Below are 15,393 nucleotides of genomic sequence, written 5' to 3' on the forward strand. Positions count from 1 at the left end.
CTCAACTTACAAACACCTTAATTTACAAACTTTTTGTCTTACAAACGTCAAATTTATGAAAATTAAACCTTATAATAAGCACTATTTTCATAATACACACCCACCACGGCTGGCGGAGTGATCTTCGGCGGAAGTACACGACCGAACAGCACCAGAGGTTAAGTTACCAACAGCCATCAACGACCATCAAAAAGGTAAATAAAACTTTACAGCACAGTTTATTTCTTTACTCACAGTCCTCATGTAATGCGCCTCTCTTTCCAAACAGCAATTCCCTTTGACCTTCGACCTCCAACGCCATACCATCAAGCCATAAATGACCATCACAAATGTAAATAGTGACTTTATGATACAATTCAGTGTATTTCTTTCATTACAATACAATAGCACATTTATTATACATAGAATGAGGTATGTTGTGTGTAGTTTTAAGGCTTATTTAGTTGAAAAGTATATTTTATGGAAACCCAGGAACTGATTATTCCCATTTTAATGGTTTCCTATGGGATTTTTTTTTTGAGATACACACTTCGCCTTACACACTGTCTGGGAACCAATTAAGTTCGTAATTTGAGGTCTCACTGTGTGTGTATATATATATATATATATGCGTGTGTACGACAAGAAGTTGTTGAACGGACTCTAAAGTACTGTATGTGAATATCATGTCAGGCGAATGGAAGACAGACGTCCAAGCAGGTTTATTCATCATGCATGTCGTCATGTGCCCACATGGACAGAAGGGGACAGGACATCTGCTGCCTGCGTGATACACCAGATTGACTTGAGGGCCTCGAGTTGTGGCCCACCACCTCCATGTGATGGACTCACGATACTCGTAGTGTACATTGCATAAAACTAAATACGTATTACTTTTGGGTCATGATTGCTGGTTGCAACCATATATATTTTTTTTTTATTATATATGTATATTTTGGGAATATGGGAAGAGCACAGGCAGTTCAATAAGACTTGAGAAATATTGCACTGGAGTATTTGTCAGATGGTAGTAACCATCGCAAATTCACACTTTTTTTCAAAGCGTGAATATTTTTGCATAGGTATATTATGAAGTACAATTTAAATGTAATTGTAATCGTTTGTAAGTAGAATTTGGTTAGCAAGTCTTAAGATGTTCATCATGTCCTTTCAGTGCAACATTTATCAGTTTTTTTTAGAAGCCACTGTGTTGTTCTTGGGAGGGGAGGGGCTCCATTTGTGCATCGTGATGTCGCGTGACGTCACGGTCTTCCAGCCTTAGGCGGCAGCAGCAGAAATCGAGAATCGCGCATCTTCCTCCTCTTTTCACTTTTAGCCCCCATCACTGCCACCCCACCGGCTGTCCCTTTCGCCTCACCGTCCGCTAGGTTCTCTGCTCCGGCCGTCAACATGCGTTCCTCTTGGGCCCTTTTCCCGATACTCCTGGCGGTGGCCGCGTCCTCCCTGCAGGTGTTCGACAACCAGCTGGGCGACATCAGCTTCTGCAAGAAGCAATGCCAGCTCGCCATCAAAAACAAAGGCCCCGCTAATGTAAGTCGTCGTTATCATGCAAAAAAACCAACAACAACGCGCGATTGATTGTGGTACTAAACAAATACAATGTCCTGCTTGTGAATGATATTGGGAATGATCATTTAATGCGTTTGTTTGTGTATACTCCTAAACCCCACCCGTGCTTGTGCATGATCGTTCTTTTTGCGCAGCGTCATCCTGCTCAGGCCAAAAACGAGTCGAACATTGCGGGAACCCGTTGGAAAACGATTTTGCTGCACTGTTTCGCTTTTCTTTTTTCTTCCATCGTCCCAACACAGGTGTGGCCTTGCATCTTGCAGCCCAATAAAAGGCCCCCTAGTCACACCGTCCACGAAACCTGGACAATTTGAGAATATTAATAGTTCAAAAATTAATTTAGATTTGTACCGTGATGTTTGGTGTTTGTTAGTAAACGCGGAAATGCTGAAGAGATGATGACAAAGCTGTTATGAGAGCCGGATGCATGTCAATCTCATGTTGGCCACCAGCGGACACTACTTTCCCACCAGATTCCGCATTCTTTAGTCCAGAAGCTATGTTAGCGTTTCAGTCGATTTTTCTTATTAAACCTTTTAATATCAAATAATACCAGACTTTACCAATCCGCTTTCTCCCAAGAGTTTACCGTACTTTTAATTATCACGTTTTCGTTTTACCAAGGCGAAAAATTGGTAATTTCACTTTTGGTCAATTGTAAGTCGGAGTACAGGAGTACGGTACTAAATTTATCGACATCGCATCATGTCAAATCCTTCAAGGTTGCATTTTCGTTATAAATTGTACCAGATGCACGTTATACAATCCATAGAGTTGTACTTTAATGTCTTTGGTACTCTGGTTGCTATCTTGCTAGATGCTAGCATACCGCGGGCATATTATTTTAGTCTTTTATTTTTTACATTATTATTATATATTAATATTTATAACCTGCCATGGCGCTTTTTACACGACAGGACATAACAAAAACCTTTGCACATTTTTTTACTTTTATCATAGCAGATGTTGGTATTCTCGCTATATCGTTTGGGTAAAACAAATAAATTAATAAAAATATATCCACAGGTGATTCTAATCCACTGACAGGTACACGAGACTGCTCTTTGGGAGCCCATTTACTTGCCGGTTAATTGTTTCTATTTATAATTGCATTTTATTTATTGCATTCTATTTGTGATTATATTTTATTTATTATAGTACCTATGCTTGTCTGTGACTGTAAAGTGTCCTTGAGAGCTTTGAAAGGCGCTTAAAATGTAATGTATTATTATTATTATTATTATTATTATTATTATTATTATTATTATTATTATTATATAATTAGGAACCCCAAAAGGAAACCCAGACTATGGAAGGGTTTTTATTTTGTGGACCTGGATTCGACACCTGTGTTGTAGACAGATCGATCGTTCTCTCCGATGCACTAATGTCAGTGACGTGCGGTGAGGTCCATGGCTTGTGAGGCACTGACATCATCACAGTCAGATTTACAAACATATGAACTCTACAGAGAAGCTTATTCACAGTTTGATTGGCAACAGTTAACGTGTTTTGTTTAAAATGTCATGTCAGCATTCTTTATATATACAAACTGAATCATAGAAAAAATAATAAAAAATAACGTTATTATCGTGTTACCTTTACTTATAAATGAAGTCCATGCGCCACTTCTTCTGAAGAAGGGCATCGATAACTTCTTTATAGAAACCTTCCCTATCATTCTTCAGTTTTAAAAGTCTCTCTGTCTCAATGGAGATCGCTGCCAGTGAAGAAAGTCGTCCTTAATCAGTCCTGTTGCGACTGTATGTTTTCAGTCTTTTGTGCTGAGAATGTGAGAATTGTGCTCCACTGATGCTGTAGTAGCTGGAACAGTGAGCACTAGCTGGAGCAACTTTGTCGCCTCACAAATAGTTTCAATGAGATCCTTCTGGGCCAAAAAGCTGAGAAGCTGTCCAGGAGATTTACATTTATCCCTCACCGTTTGTGAGCTATATAGTCCGGTGTTGGTCTTCCTTTCATTCTTATTTCCTGCTTCGGTTGAAAGACCAGTTTAGAAAATTCTTTCAATTTAGATATGTAATCCTCCATTCTGAAAATAAGGCCAAGCAACACAAAAAAATGACTGGATGATTGCACTTAACTTGATAACTGTTTACTGTAGCTTGCTGTCACTAATTCTATTATTCCGCAGCCGAGGAGTCGCAAGAAGAATATCTGTAATCACCAGCGCCCCCTGTCATGAGGCAGGAGAACTGTGCGCCTCACCAATGCACACAGTCTCGACTTAGTATTCGAACGGTAAATGTGAAAATTCTGCGATTTTGAAAAAAGAAATCCAAAAATGGTGAAGTTAAATGGAAAAGAACTTAAAAGTACAAACCACGAAATAAATATCACTCTTTAATGTATTTTTTCATTTGATATTTCCATGATGACAGGTGAGGCACGGCTTCACCGCCTCCCCTGACTGCACGTCACTGACTAATGTGCATAATTTATGTGACAATTAACACATGGTCATCTTGTAGGACTCCATCATAAACGCCTGTCACCGCGGCTGTCGTCTCTACTCCATCTGCCAGTTTGTCAACGGCAACGCTGGCTTTAACACCAGCAAGGATGAGTGTCAAGGAGGTGAGTGGCTCCATCTGTCGAGGGATTTGTTCATGAGGAGGTATGCTTTGGTTTGCACTTTGCAGGGTACAAAGCCGTCCCTTTCCTTCAATGCATTTTTAATTGATCAAGAAAATATTTTGGCTATGTTATTTGCTTTCATTTATTGGGTGGTGTTTTGCTTTTGGTCATGTTGAGCGCAAATGACTCCCAAACTATTAGAAAGGATAGGATTGGATTCGCCTTTATTAGTCTCACAGTGGAGAAATTTACATTTCACAGCAGCAAAGTGCTGAAATTACGAGGAAAGGAAAGGAAAGGAAGAAGTAGAAAAACAAAATTCAGGAGCTGCTGTCAAGCCAGCCACTCTTGCGGCGCCATCTTAAAGTCAAAACAACAACAAAAAACGAAATAAAAAAATAATGTGACACAACACAAAAGCACCCTCTTTGTTGTATGAAGCAGTCCTAGATGAAAGAGGAGATGATCAAAGCTTCCTTTTCACCGGTGGATGGTGTAATGTGCACATCTGCTACAAGCTAAATGTTGAAAGCAAACACCAAGTTGAAGCTTCCATTGACGAAAAGAGATTGCCTCACATCTCTCGTCCCATGAAAATTCGCTTCAATTCCAAGCCGCGACAGTTCCACATACACATCCGTGCCCTGTGCTGACGCTCCTTTCTTCTCATGGCGGGCTCCTCATGTCATGCATCTATCTCAGCTGCAGACATGGAATTTGTGTTAGCAGTGCACATCAGCACAGTTTCCTTTGCGTCCACAGCATGCCAGGAGGCTTACGTCAAACTCATTGAACAGGACGCGTGCAGCACAGGTTGTGCTAGCCAGCCCTCCGAACCCGAAATCCAAAGGAGGAAGGTGAATGAATCCTCTCACACTCACACACACACACACACACACACACACACACACACACACACACACACACACACACACACACACACACACACACACACACACGCAATGACAGGAGATTGTCTCCGCAGCTCAGGGCCATGACCCTGCGCCCCAAGCCGCCTTCCGTGATGGAGGCCGTGTCTAGCTGGTGCAATGACATTGTCAGCTCCGCCCAAAGCTTCATCTCCTCCACTTGGACCTTCTACCTGCAAGCCGACGATGGCAAGGTCGTTGTTTTCCAGGTAACTTTAGTTTTTCTTATCTTCAATTGAACTACATGGTGAACCTTTGCTCCAGAATGTTCAAGCATTTATATTAATATGTACAGATCTGTTTTGCTAGTAACTGTTTACAGTAACTCTTTCCGATGATAACAACCAATCACGGCTCAGCTTGCAAAGGTCACATGACCAAACATAGAAAAGAGCTGAGCTGTGACTGGTTGCCCCTGAACAACCATGATGTCGTTTTCAGTTGCCAGCAAGTAGCAAAATGGCCGCCACTTGAGCTGGATAAATACGCTGCAAAATTTTACAAACATTGTCTGAAGTAGAATGCTGTTTTTGACTTGTTTGGGTTGACATTTTTTGGGGGGGGTGTTACCTTCACCTTTAAAGGACAACCAACGTCACTTTTCTGTGTCCTAACTGACATCAGAAAAACGTTTTATAGCATCTAAAATACCCAAAACACGCAGTATGATATTTTTAGTCAAATGCAAAACACCAATAAAAATGACTTAAAGTGTCTAAAAAGTACTTCAATTTGAAACCGGAAGTGGCCAGTTTCTGAAGGTCCCGCCCCAATGTTCGTGGTGTCATGACAAGATGTCTTGCCTTGCTGGAGAATCAAAACAATGGCTTCAGATTCGGAGAAGATGCTTTCTTGTTACTCATCCAGTTATGAATATGATTCAAATAGTTCTGAAGAAGAAAGCATACATGTTTGCAATCGATTAACGAATTTATTCCGTGTCATTTTGAGGCATCAGGGGTGGGAAATGTCGCACCCAAAAAACACAGAAAATGGCGACAAAGCCGTGTAAGGAATTAATCAGCCCGTTTCCACAGGCTGATTAATTCCTTACATGGAGCTTTGTCGCCCTCTTCCGCCTCTTTTTGGTCCTACATGACGTTTTCAGACCAAAGTACAGCAAAATGTATTGACGTGATGGAAGGACTGCTATAATGTGTCGTTGGGGCGTTCCTTCAGTGACGTAACGTGAGCACTCGTCACCAACTCAAAAACAAGACTTCCGGAATATTCAGCGCGAGTCTTAAAACGTGAAATATAGCTATATGCGGTGGAATCTTATTAAAATACGCTCAGTAGAAGTCATTAGAAGCCATTTTACAAATTATCGACACAACTTGTCCGGAGACATCGGTTATCCTTTAAGGTGTGTGGTCTAGTGAGGGAGGAGCTGTGACATCATATCCAGTTGGCGATTTACCATGTGTGTTAGCTTCTCTGTGTTTTATCAGGGCCAAAATGGCTCATTTTGGATTTGGTGGTTTTGCGAAGCGTGAAGGATGGCGCCTTTTCTTTGACAAAATCACAGGTCCTTCAAAGTTATTTTTAAGCACCGCGACTTTTGGCATTGTGAAGAGTCCCACACGAAAAACCTCATCCCCTTTTCTGCCTTGTTATCCCTTATTTTCCTATCAGCGGCTCTACATGGGGAATAACAATAAACATAACCTATATTTGTACGTAAGAATCTTAAGTTGAGTATACATTGGAAAGGTGCAGAGAGACAGTGAAAATAAAACGGAATCAGTCTCGCCTGTCAACCACAACGTCCGAACTCCAAAACTGCAGAATGCAATTTGGGCTGCGTAATTAAAGGCCCGCGAGGAAATTGACAGTGTTTATCCATACTTGATGATATGTTGATACGCAGCCTGCAATGCAAATAGAGAAATTTGACACAGACACCGCAATGTTTTTTTCTTCTTCATTTGTCGACTCTGATGCTTTTTATGGTGCTGACATGCCGGTTGAAGGTTGAAGCACAAGTAGAACGTCAGGCTCCAGAGCATCTTTTGTTGTGTGTTCATTTTCTTGTGGCAATCGTGTGACAGTGACTTTCCAGAAGAACCAGTTGTCATTTCAATTTTCAAGGTGTCCCTCAATTATCTTTAAAAAATAGATAAATAAACAAATAATACATACTTAGATAATTGATAGATAATTGATAGACTTAGATACATTAATAACCACACACTAAAGTGTCCTTGAGAGTTTTGAAAGGCGCTTATAAATGAAATATATTATTATTATTATTATTTGATTGTTGCTGTGCTGATGACCATTTTGTGTTTGGGAGCCTTTTACTGAGCGAGTTGCTTGTTCTGTAGCCACAAAGGGAAATAAGTCTTCTTGTGCCGGTCCCAAGCCCGAATAAATACAGAGGGTTGTCTCAGGAAGGGCATCCGACCTAAAAGCTGGGCCAAAACAAACATGTGTATCATACCTCTGAAGATGGAGGTTACTGATTCGATGTGGCGACCCCATGAAGGGAAAAGCCGCGAAAGGAAAAGAAAAAGATTATTATTATTATTATTATTATAACACCATAAATAAATAAATGAATAAAGACATACATACATACATACATACATACATAAATGGTTGAATAAATAGATACATAAATAAATAAATAAATGAATAAATAAATACATGAATAAATACATAAATGGGTAGATAAAGGTAAAGGAAAGGTATTCTGATTCTGATAATTTGATAAATAAATAACAACACAAATAGATACATAAATACACAAATAAATAAATATATGAGTAAATACATTAATTAATATATATATATATATATATATATATATATATAAATATATATATATAAATATATATATATATATATATATATATAATTGGATAAATAATAACAATACAAGTAGATAAATAAATACACAAATAAACAAATAAATAAATGAGTAAATACATAAAAAAATGAATAAATAAATAAATAAATGAATAAATAAATAAATAAATGAATAAATAGATAGATGGACAGACGGACAGATAGCTAGACAGACAGACAGACAGACAGACAGACAGACAGATGGACAGATAGCTGGACAGATGAATAGATAGATGGATAGATAGACAAATAAATAACTACGCAATTAGATCGATACATAAATAAATAAACAAATACACAAATAAATAAATACATAAATAATAAACACACAGATAAATACATAAATAGAGAAACATATAACTCGGTATCCATGGATTCATCTAACTAATTAGATACCTGTCAGTTTAACACAGTAGTTGCAAAGCTGTCATCATTCATCTAAAACTAAGTTGCCATCTTGTGCATGCATCTGATAGAGCAGAGGTGTCAAAGTCATTTTTTGCAGCGGGCCACATTGTAGTTAGGGTTTTCTCTCAAGGGCCGGAATGAATTTAGAATGTTTAATCCCTTCCAATTAATGAATAACTACTTTTCAAATCTGAAGTCAAGAATAATGACTGTTATTGTGGTTTACATCTCAAAATATACAATTTTGGTTCGGATTTTAGCAAGCATCGTGGCATTTTACAAGTTTGATTTGCTTTCGCGGGCCGGATTTGGCCCCCGGGCCTTGACTTTGACACCTGTGTGACAGAGAATAGAGTGCGACCGAATATCTCTGACAGCATCTTAATGACTGGCTGGGTGTCATCTTTTCTTGGCATCCCCAGAGCCAACCCGAGATGGAGTTTTCTCTTCCTGAGCTGCAGGCTCCTCGCTCCGTGGCCGACAACCCTTGGCCTCAGGTGCATTCGCACACGCAGAAGCCTCACGGTGAGCGCAGACCAACTCTCGGCTCTCAAACTGTTGTTTTTTTTAATGGACAGATTTTTATTGTGATTACACGGTGGTTTTTTTTCCATTGGTAACAGAATTATTTTTTGATGTAAATTGAGGGCTATTCACATACGTACACACCCTGCCAGGTGCAAGGGGGCGTGCTGAGAAAGCGGGATCCAAATCAGGAAGCAGAAGCAAACATCAGGCAAAACATGATGACGAGAGCGCCGCCGCTGCCGCCGCCGCTGAGCACGACTTCCTGGGCTGCATGTCCAGGTGAGCCCACTGCGATCGCAATATATTTCGATATTAATATATTCTATACTATGTTGTCCATTTGTATCCATTTATCCATCCATCCATCCATCCATCCATCCATCCATCCATCCATCCATCCATCCATCCATCCATCCATATCAATATCCATACATTCATCCATCCATATCAATATTTATCCGTCTGTCCGTCTCTCCATCCATCCATTCATCCATCTATCCAGTCACATCAATATCCATCTGCCCGTTCGTCCATCCATCCATCCATCCATCCATCCATCCATTCACATCACTATCCATCCATCCGTCCATCCGTCCGTCCGTCCATCCATCATTGCTAGTTCAATTGCCCAAGAATGAAATCACCTAGATCAGTGGTCTCAAAGTCGCGGCCTGCGGGCCAACGCGGCCCCCGAAAGAATATTTTGCGGCCCGGCTTGATATGAAAGAATAATGTTAGTGCGGCCCGCATGATTGATACGAATGAAACTTATGTGTGAAGCTGAACAAGTAGGCAAGTGAAGCCATGTTTAGGACAGTTCATGTTCAATATTTTATTTATGTTAAGAAAGCTAAAGGTTAAAGAACTGTTAATACAGACATTTGAAACTGTATTAAAATAATTAGTTTTCCTGTGGATTTCTCAGTCGTCTGTATCTGCCTTATGATCATTATAATTATTTTATTTATTTATTACTGGTTAATTTATTTTTCATTCATTTTTCCATTTATTCATTTAATTCATTTTTTGTAGTTAGTTTTTTGTGTGTTAAAAATAAAGATTTTGAGAACATTGGAATGTTTTATCTGTGCTTTTCTTGTGGAAATCATGATGCGGCCCAGCCTCACCCAGACTACCTCCAGCGGCCCCCGGGTCAATTGAGTTTGAGACCCCTGAACTAGATGGAACAGAATATTACCAAACATTTCTATCCAAATAATGAGGAAAAAATGCCATTTTATATACAAACACAATACGTATATGTATCTATCTGTTTTTTGAACATGTCTATATTTTCACTTTCAAATGCAGATATAGTACATAAAAAAATCAACTAAATTTAAATAAAAACAAGAGCAACTTCTCATGCATTTCAAATGCACTGTCAACCGTTCTGTTTGTATCCATTTTTCATGGCGGATAGCATCTCCAAACAAATGCGTTTTGCATTTCAATTCAGTGAACACGTATAATCTGCTTGCAATTTGACCGGAAAGACACCATTTTCTGAATCTCCATCTTTTTGCTCGCATGCAGGCGTTCAGGTCTGCCCCGATGGATTTTGGCGGCATGCCTCTTCCTGTCCATCATGGTCATGCTATGGCTCAGTTGCGCCAGCCTGGTCACCGCACCTGACCAGCACATCAAGACACAGGTATGCTTAATCGCATTAAAAGGGAATACAAAAAAAGAGAGCTGTACAAACAGATGGAATAATCCATTGCGTGCAAAGGGGGGTTGGGAGTGCATGAAAGCATTTTCCTATAATGTAATTGTAAGAATGTGGATAAAATCTAAAACCATAAGAATTGCTCTACATCAAAGTTAACTTTATGAATTTGTTTTCATGAAATGTTTGGTGAGGGTTGGGGGTGCGGCACCGGTAGCACCCCTGAAATTTTAGCCAAATGCTAACACCCATATAAAAATGCCATACATCGCATTGACGTCGCGCAATATTTCATTGCTCTCGCATCACTCCGATGACTATTTTATTTGCAGCTGAGCATCAACGGTGACAAAGAGTTCCTGGACGACGTGCAGCGGGTAAAGGTGAATCCGTACCACTTGAGCCCGCTGCCGGCTGTCAACGTCAAGCGGGCGCTGGTTGAGGATAGTCAGGAGGCGGGGCCTCTGCCGGTCAAGGTCGACCTCGATAAGACGCGCGTCTAAAGGCTTTCGGGATTCCCTTCACTCAGTCACTGGACCCCCCCCCCCCCCCCTGCCCCCTTTCCCTTTCCAATAAGGAGCACGGCATCATCCGAGTCATTTTATCCCATTATGATGATCATCCTCCATCAGCGGATGTTATTTGACTGGACAGCCAGTCTGAGAGCTTCCATGATGTTTCGAGATTCATTGTGCACTTTCGCCCCATTCTCAGCCATGTGGATTGAAGTGGCCAGGTAAGATCGTCATCGTTTCTCAAGCAGAATAAACTGGCATACGCGTGACTGAAATGGGCGAAAAAAAAAGCATTGTATTCACTGTATTCTGAATGACTGAAGTGCCGTGCAAAGTCATCGAGCTGCTTGTTATATAACCTATAAAGTATTATGGAGCAAGTTGTATTAGAGCCGCACTGAAAAGAAAATACACATCTGATGAGAGTCATCGTTGCATCCCTTTTACACTGGGTGAGAACTTAACTTTTTCTTCAAATAAAAATCAAACTTATGTGACTCCTTCCATTTTTTTTTCCAAAACAAAATATAAGAATTGTAAGTTTTGTCTTTGTTGTGGAAAAAGTCAAAAATGGTCAAGATCTTTCCAGAATATTCTGCTAGTTTGAAGGGGAAAATTAGACTTGCAAAAAAAAAAAAAAAAAAAATTGGGATAAAATGTAATTTAAAGAAAGGAAAAAGTAGATGGCTTTGGCACAGCATGGTGGTCAACAAGTTAGCATGTCTGCCTCACAGCGTGGTGGTTCAGGCTTCAATTCCCGTGTGGAGTTTTCATGTTCTTCTGATGAACTAAAAATAGGAACGATCAATTTTTTTTGACAGCATCATTACTTGAAGAAAAACATGTCTAAAATATATATATCCCCCCCCCCCTAAAAAAGACTTTGCAAGAGATTTGATTCCATATTTTTATGTCTTGGGAAAAAAATGACAACTTTGTTATTCTAACACAATGACCTAATAATCTCCTGGTTTTTTGTATCAGTGTGGCTCTAATAGTCCTTTGGTAATTCTTGAATAATTCTCAAGATGGTGATGTTATTGCTCTTCTGTAACTTCAGGGGCAGTTTGAGTATACAGTCAATGAGTGCCATGTGCTTTCTAAGTCCACCATAGATTTTTTTTTTCAGACGTGCCGAGGATGCAAGATGAGAAAGACTTTTTTTCCTTTTTGTGCTTTTGGCTGTCATGTAGCAATCTTAGACTCCCTTCTAATAGAGTGCATGCTGAGTTAAGCTTCAATAGTTGAATTCCGGTTGCTCCCTGAAAGCCCGCTGTGGATTTTGTGACTTTTTTGTGGTCCTATTTACTGTAAACCTGGTTAGAACGTTTATTATAACAATACCAATAATAATCATGACAAGGAATGCCGATCTCATCAGATGGACTTGAAGAACAAAAGCCATTCAATCAATCACAGATCACAAAATGATGTGAATATATAACTATTGTATTACAGTAAAGTCTCGTTATATCGATATTCAAGGGAGTCCGAAAAAATATCGATATAACAGGGACTATCGATATATCCGACCCTGTTTGCATGTAATTTTCTCCGTGTGTGCATAGAAATAGTATCGATATAACCAGGACTATCGATATATCCGATATCGATATAACGAGACTTTACTGTAGTTCCTTTTTACAGCTCTGCTCATTTTCAATGAAACAATAATTGCAACAAGGAATAAAGTGTTATCATCGACACTAATTATATCACTTACTTTTTCTTTGGTTTATTTACATTTTTTAAAGCATCCTGAAGAAGGCACTCGGTGAACAAATGAGGGAAATTGAAGTGATCACGTTAGGGAAAGAAATTAAAAATTCCAGAAAGAGAGTTGGATGTGTGTTTTCCACCAAAAAATTGACACTGGCAAATATAGTCTTAATTAATTAATGTATTAAAAAAACTCCCTTTACATTATGATAGTTGTTTTAGGAAAGTAGCAGGTTCTTAGTCATCGTATTTTCAAATACTGTATTGTCATACAAGAAACAAATCCTTATCCTAAAAGTAATAGGTGTTCTTTCTTTCAAAAGGAAAAAAATAAAATATTTATTTTTATTACAGAATAAACAATTTCCAAGAATAGTATTTTTTAAAGAATGATTATATTATCAGAACAAAGTTCTGTTTTTCACGAGAAAGAACTCTAAGTCATGCACCACAATATCTTTCATTAATATTGTCATATTTTCCTCTACCCATGAAATATTTTTTGTTTCTTTTTTTATTTTATTTTTCAACCAAACCTATACTGTGTTAACCACCATGTTATCAAAAGGATTTACTCATCAATGACCAAACTCCGCGGTTCGAATCGCTCAGCCTGGCCACAGGTGTATAAAATCAAGCATCTCGGAGTGCTGACTGCCTTGCCAAACATTTGTGAAAGCTCTCAGGAGCTCAATCAATTCCAGCGGGGAACTGTCAGAGGATTTCAACTTGGCAAAAAATATCAATCATGAAATGTCTTCGCTTCGAAATATTTCGATAATCTTCGCTTCTCCATGAAAAAAACTGGAAGTGTGATGCGTAAAGACCTTTGGATTTAATTACAACGGAAACTGAAGTCCAGGCTGTGACCTCACCAAGTGGACCGACATCATTTTGACCCCTAGTGGTTAGGAATGAAATGGCAACGGAGTTCCGATCTGAGTCACGGTCGGTGAGCAAATATTTTTGGTCATATTGTGTATTTCTGTTGTATTTTGCGAGAATTATTGTTTTGTCCTTTAATTATTTAATTAATTTGGAAAAAGTAATCACACGTATAATTATTTCGGAAAACTATGTAATGGGGGAGCAGTCATAAATTTTCCTGAAAAAGTGGCCCGTTGCAATTGTTTTCATTTTTTTATTTTGTAAGAGCAAAGTCTTATTTTCTCCAGGAAGTCATGTCAGTTTTGAATAGTGAAGTGTTTTAAGGTAAAAAAACACATGTATCACGTTTATTATGTGAAAATGAAAGAAAAAAATGTAAAAAAAAAAATCCTAAAAATGGTCGTTTGATGAGGAACGGCTGCTTTTTTACCTGTCAAGAATACCCCCCCCCCCATTTCCCCCCCGAATAAAGTCCTGTTAAAAGAGGAACGGGGGAGGGGGTTGCTGTACTGAAAGAAAGGAAAACAATAGTTTGTCGTGATATGCATGGCCAAGTCTCATTTACTACCCATACTCTGGTTATTTCCCTCTTCCAGAGACGTTTCCTTACTTTTTGTTGCAATACTCATGTTGTCCACGTGATGTCAGTACAGACCGATAATTTCTCTCCCAAAGTCAATGTCATTCCGTGTAAAGTACGTATGTTCTTTGAGCATTTATTGAAACGAGGCACATTCTCCATTTATGGGATGCCACCATTTTTTTAATCCCACAAATTATATGGTATGTGAAATATTGTATGGATGGCTGCATTCATATTAATCGCGTGTAGCGCCGCCTAGTGGAAGCGCAGTAATCGTTTGGCCGATCACTCGTCACTGTCACAAACATCCATTCATCGATTGTATACTTCTCTGTGTTCCATTAACTTGCCCTGCTTTTACTTTGGTATTTTTTTCTTCCAGGCAGAGGCCTGAAGTATTGTGCAAAATAATAGTCTTGTTTGGCACGGGTTATAATTCCCTCCATCACGACTTAGGCCCCATGTAACATTTTAAAAACAAAATTAAATCGTATTCATCACATCACTGCTACAATCACATTGTAGCAGTCCTTCCATCACATCAATGTATTTTGCTGTACATGTTTGGTCTGAGAACCGTGTTACACCCAAAAGCCGCCAGAAGAGGGCATCCAAGCTCCATAAAAGGAATTTATCAGCCTGTGGAAGCGGAGGTGGCCACTGGAGGTCACCATTTTGTGCCTCTTTTTTTTGGGTGAGAGATTTTCCCCCAATGTTGCCTCAAAATGGCACATATAATGATTTATTTTTATTGCAAACATGTATGCTTTCTTCTTCAGAACTATTTGAATCATATTCATAACTGGAGGTGTAACAAGAAAGCATATTCTCCGAATCTGAAGCCATTGTTTAGATTCTCTCGCAATGCAAGACGTCTTGGCGTGATGTCACGAACTGGGGGCGGGACTTTCTGAAAATGCCCAATTCGCAGCTAATTTTTTTTGCAGATTTTGGACACTTTAAGTCATTTTTATTGGTGTTTTGCATTTGACTAAAATATCATACTGCGTGTTTTGGGTATTTTAGATGCTATAAAACGTTTTTCTGATGTCAGTTAAAAAACAAAAAAGTGACGTCGGTTGTCCTTTAATTGATTCATTACAGGGTATTATTACTCCCGATACTTAGAAGAATACTTCC

At 39.1% G+C, this 15,393-nt stretch overlaps 1 protein-coding gene across 1 annotated transcript; it reads left to right on the forward strand.

Moving 5' to 3' along the window:
* Positions 1 to 1,246: 1,246 nt before the first annotated feature.
* tmem59l (transmembrane protein 59-like) lies at positions 1,247 to 12,773 on the forward strand. The gene is made up of 8 exons (XM_089001687.1): positions 1,247 to 1,530; positions 4,059 to 4,164; positions 4,927 to 5,021; positions 5,150 to 5,302; positions 8,774 to 8,876; positions 9,029 to 9,158; positions 10,416 to 10,533; positions 10,881 to 12,773. Exons 1-8 carry the CDS (start codon positions 1,390 to 1,392, stop codon positions 11,049 to 11,051), a joined length of 1,017 nt encoding a protein of 338 aa, XP_088857813.1. The 5' UTR covers positions 1,247 to 1,389; the 3' UTR covers positions 11,052 to 12,773.
* Positions 12,774 to 15,393: the final 2,620 nt, after the last annotated feature.

The sequence above is a fragment of the Hippocampus bargibanti genome, linkage group LG07, assembly GCF_051943395.1.
Source record: "Hippocampus bargibanti isolate YZ-2025 linkage group LG07, ASM5194339v1, whole genome shotgun sequence".
Lineage (NCBI taxonomy): Eukaryota > Metazoa > Chordata > Actinopteri > Syngnathiformes > Syngnathidae > Hippocampus > Hippocampus bargibanti.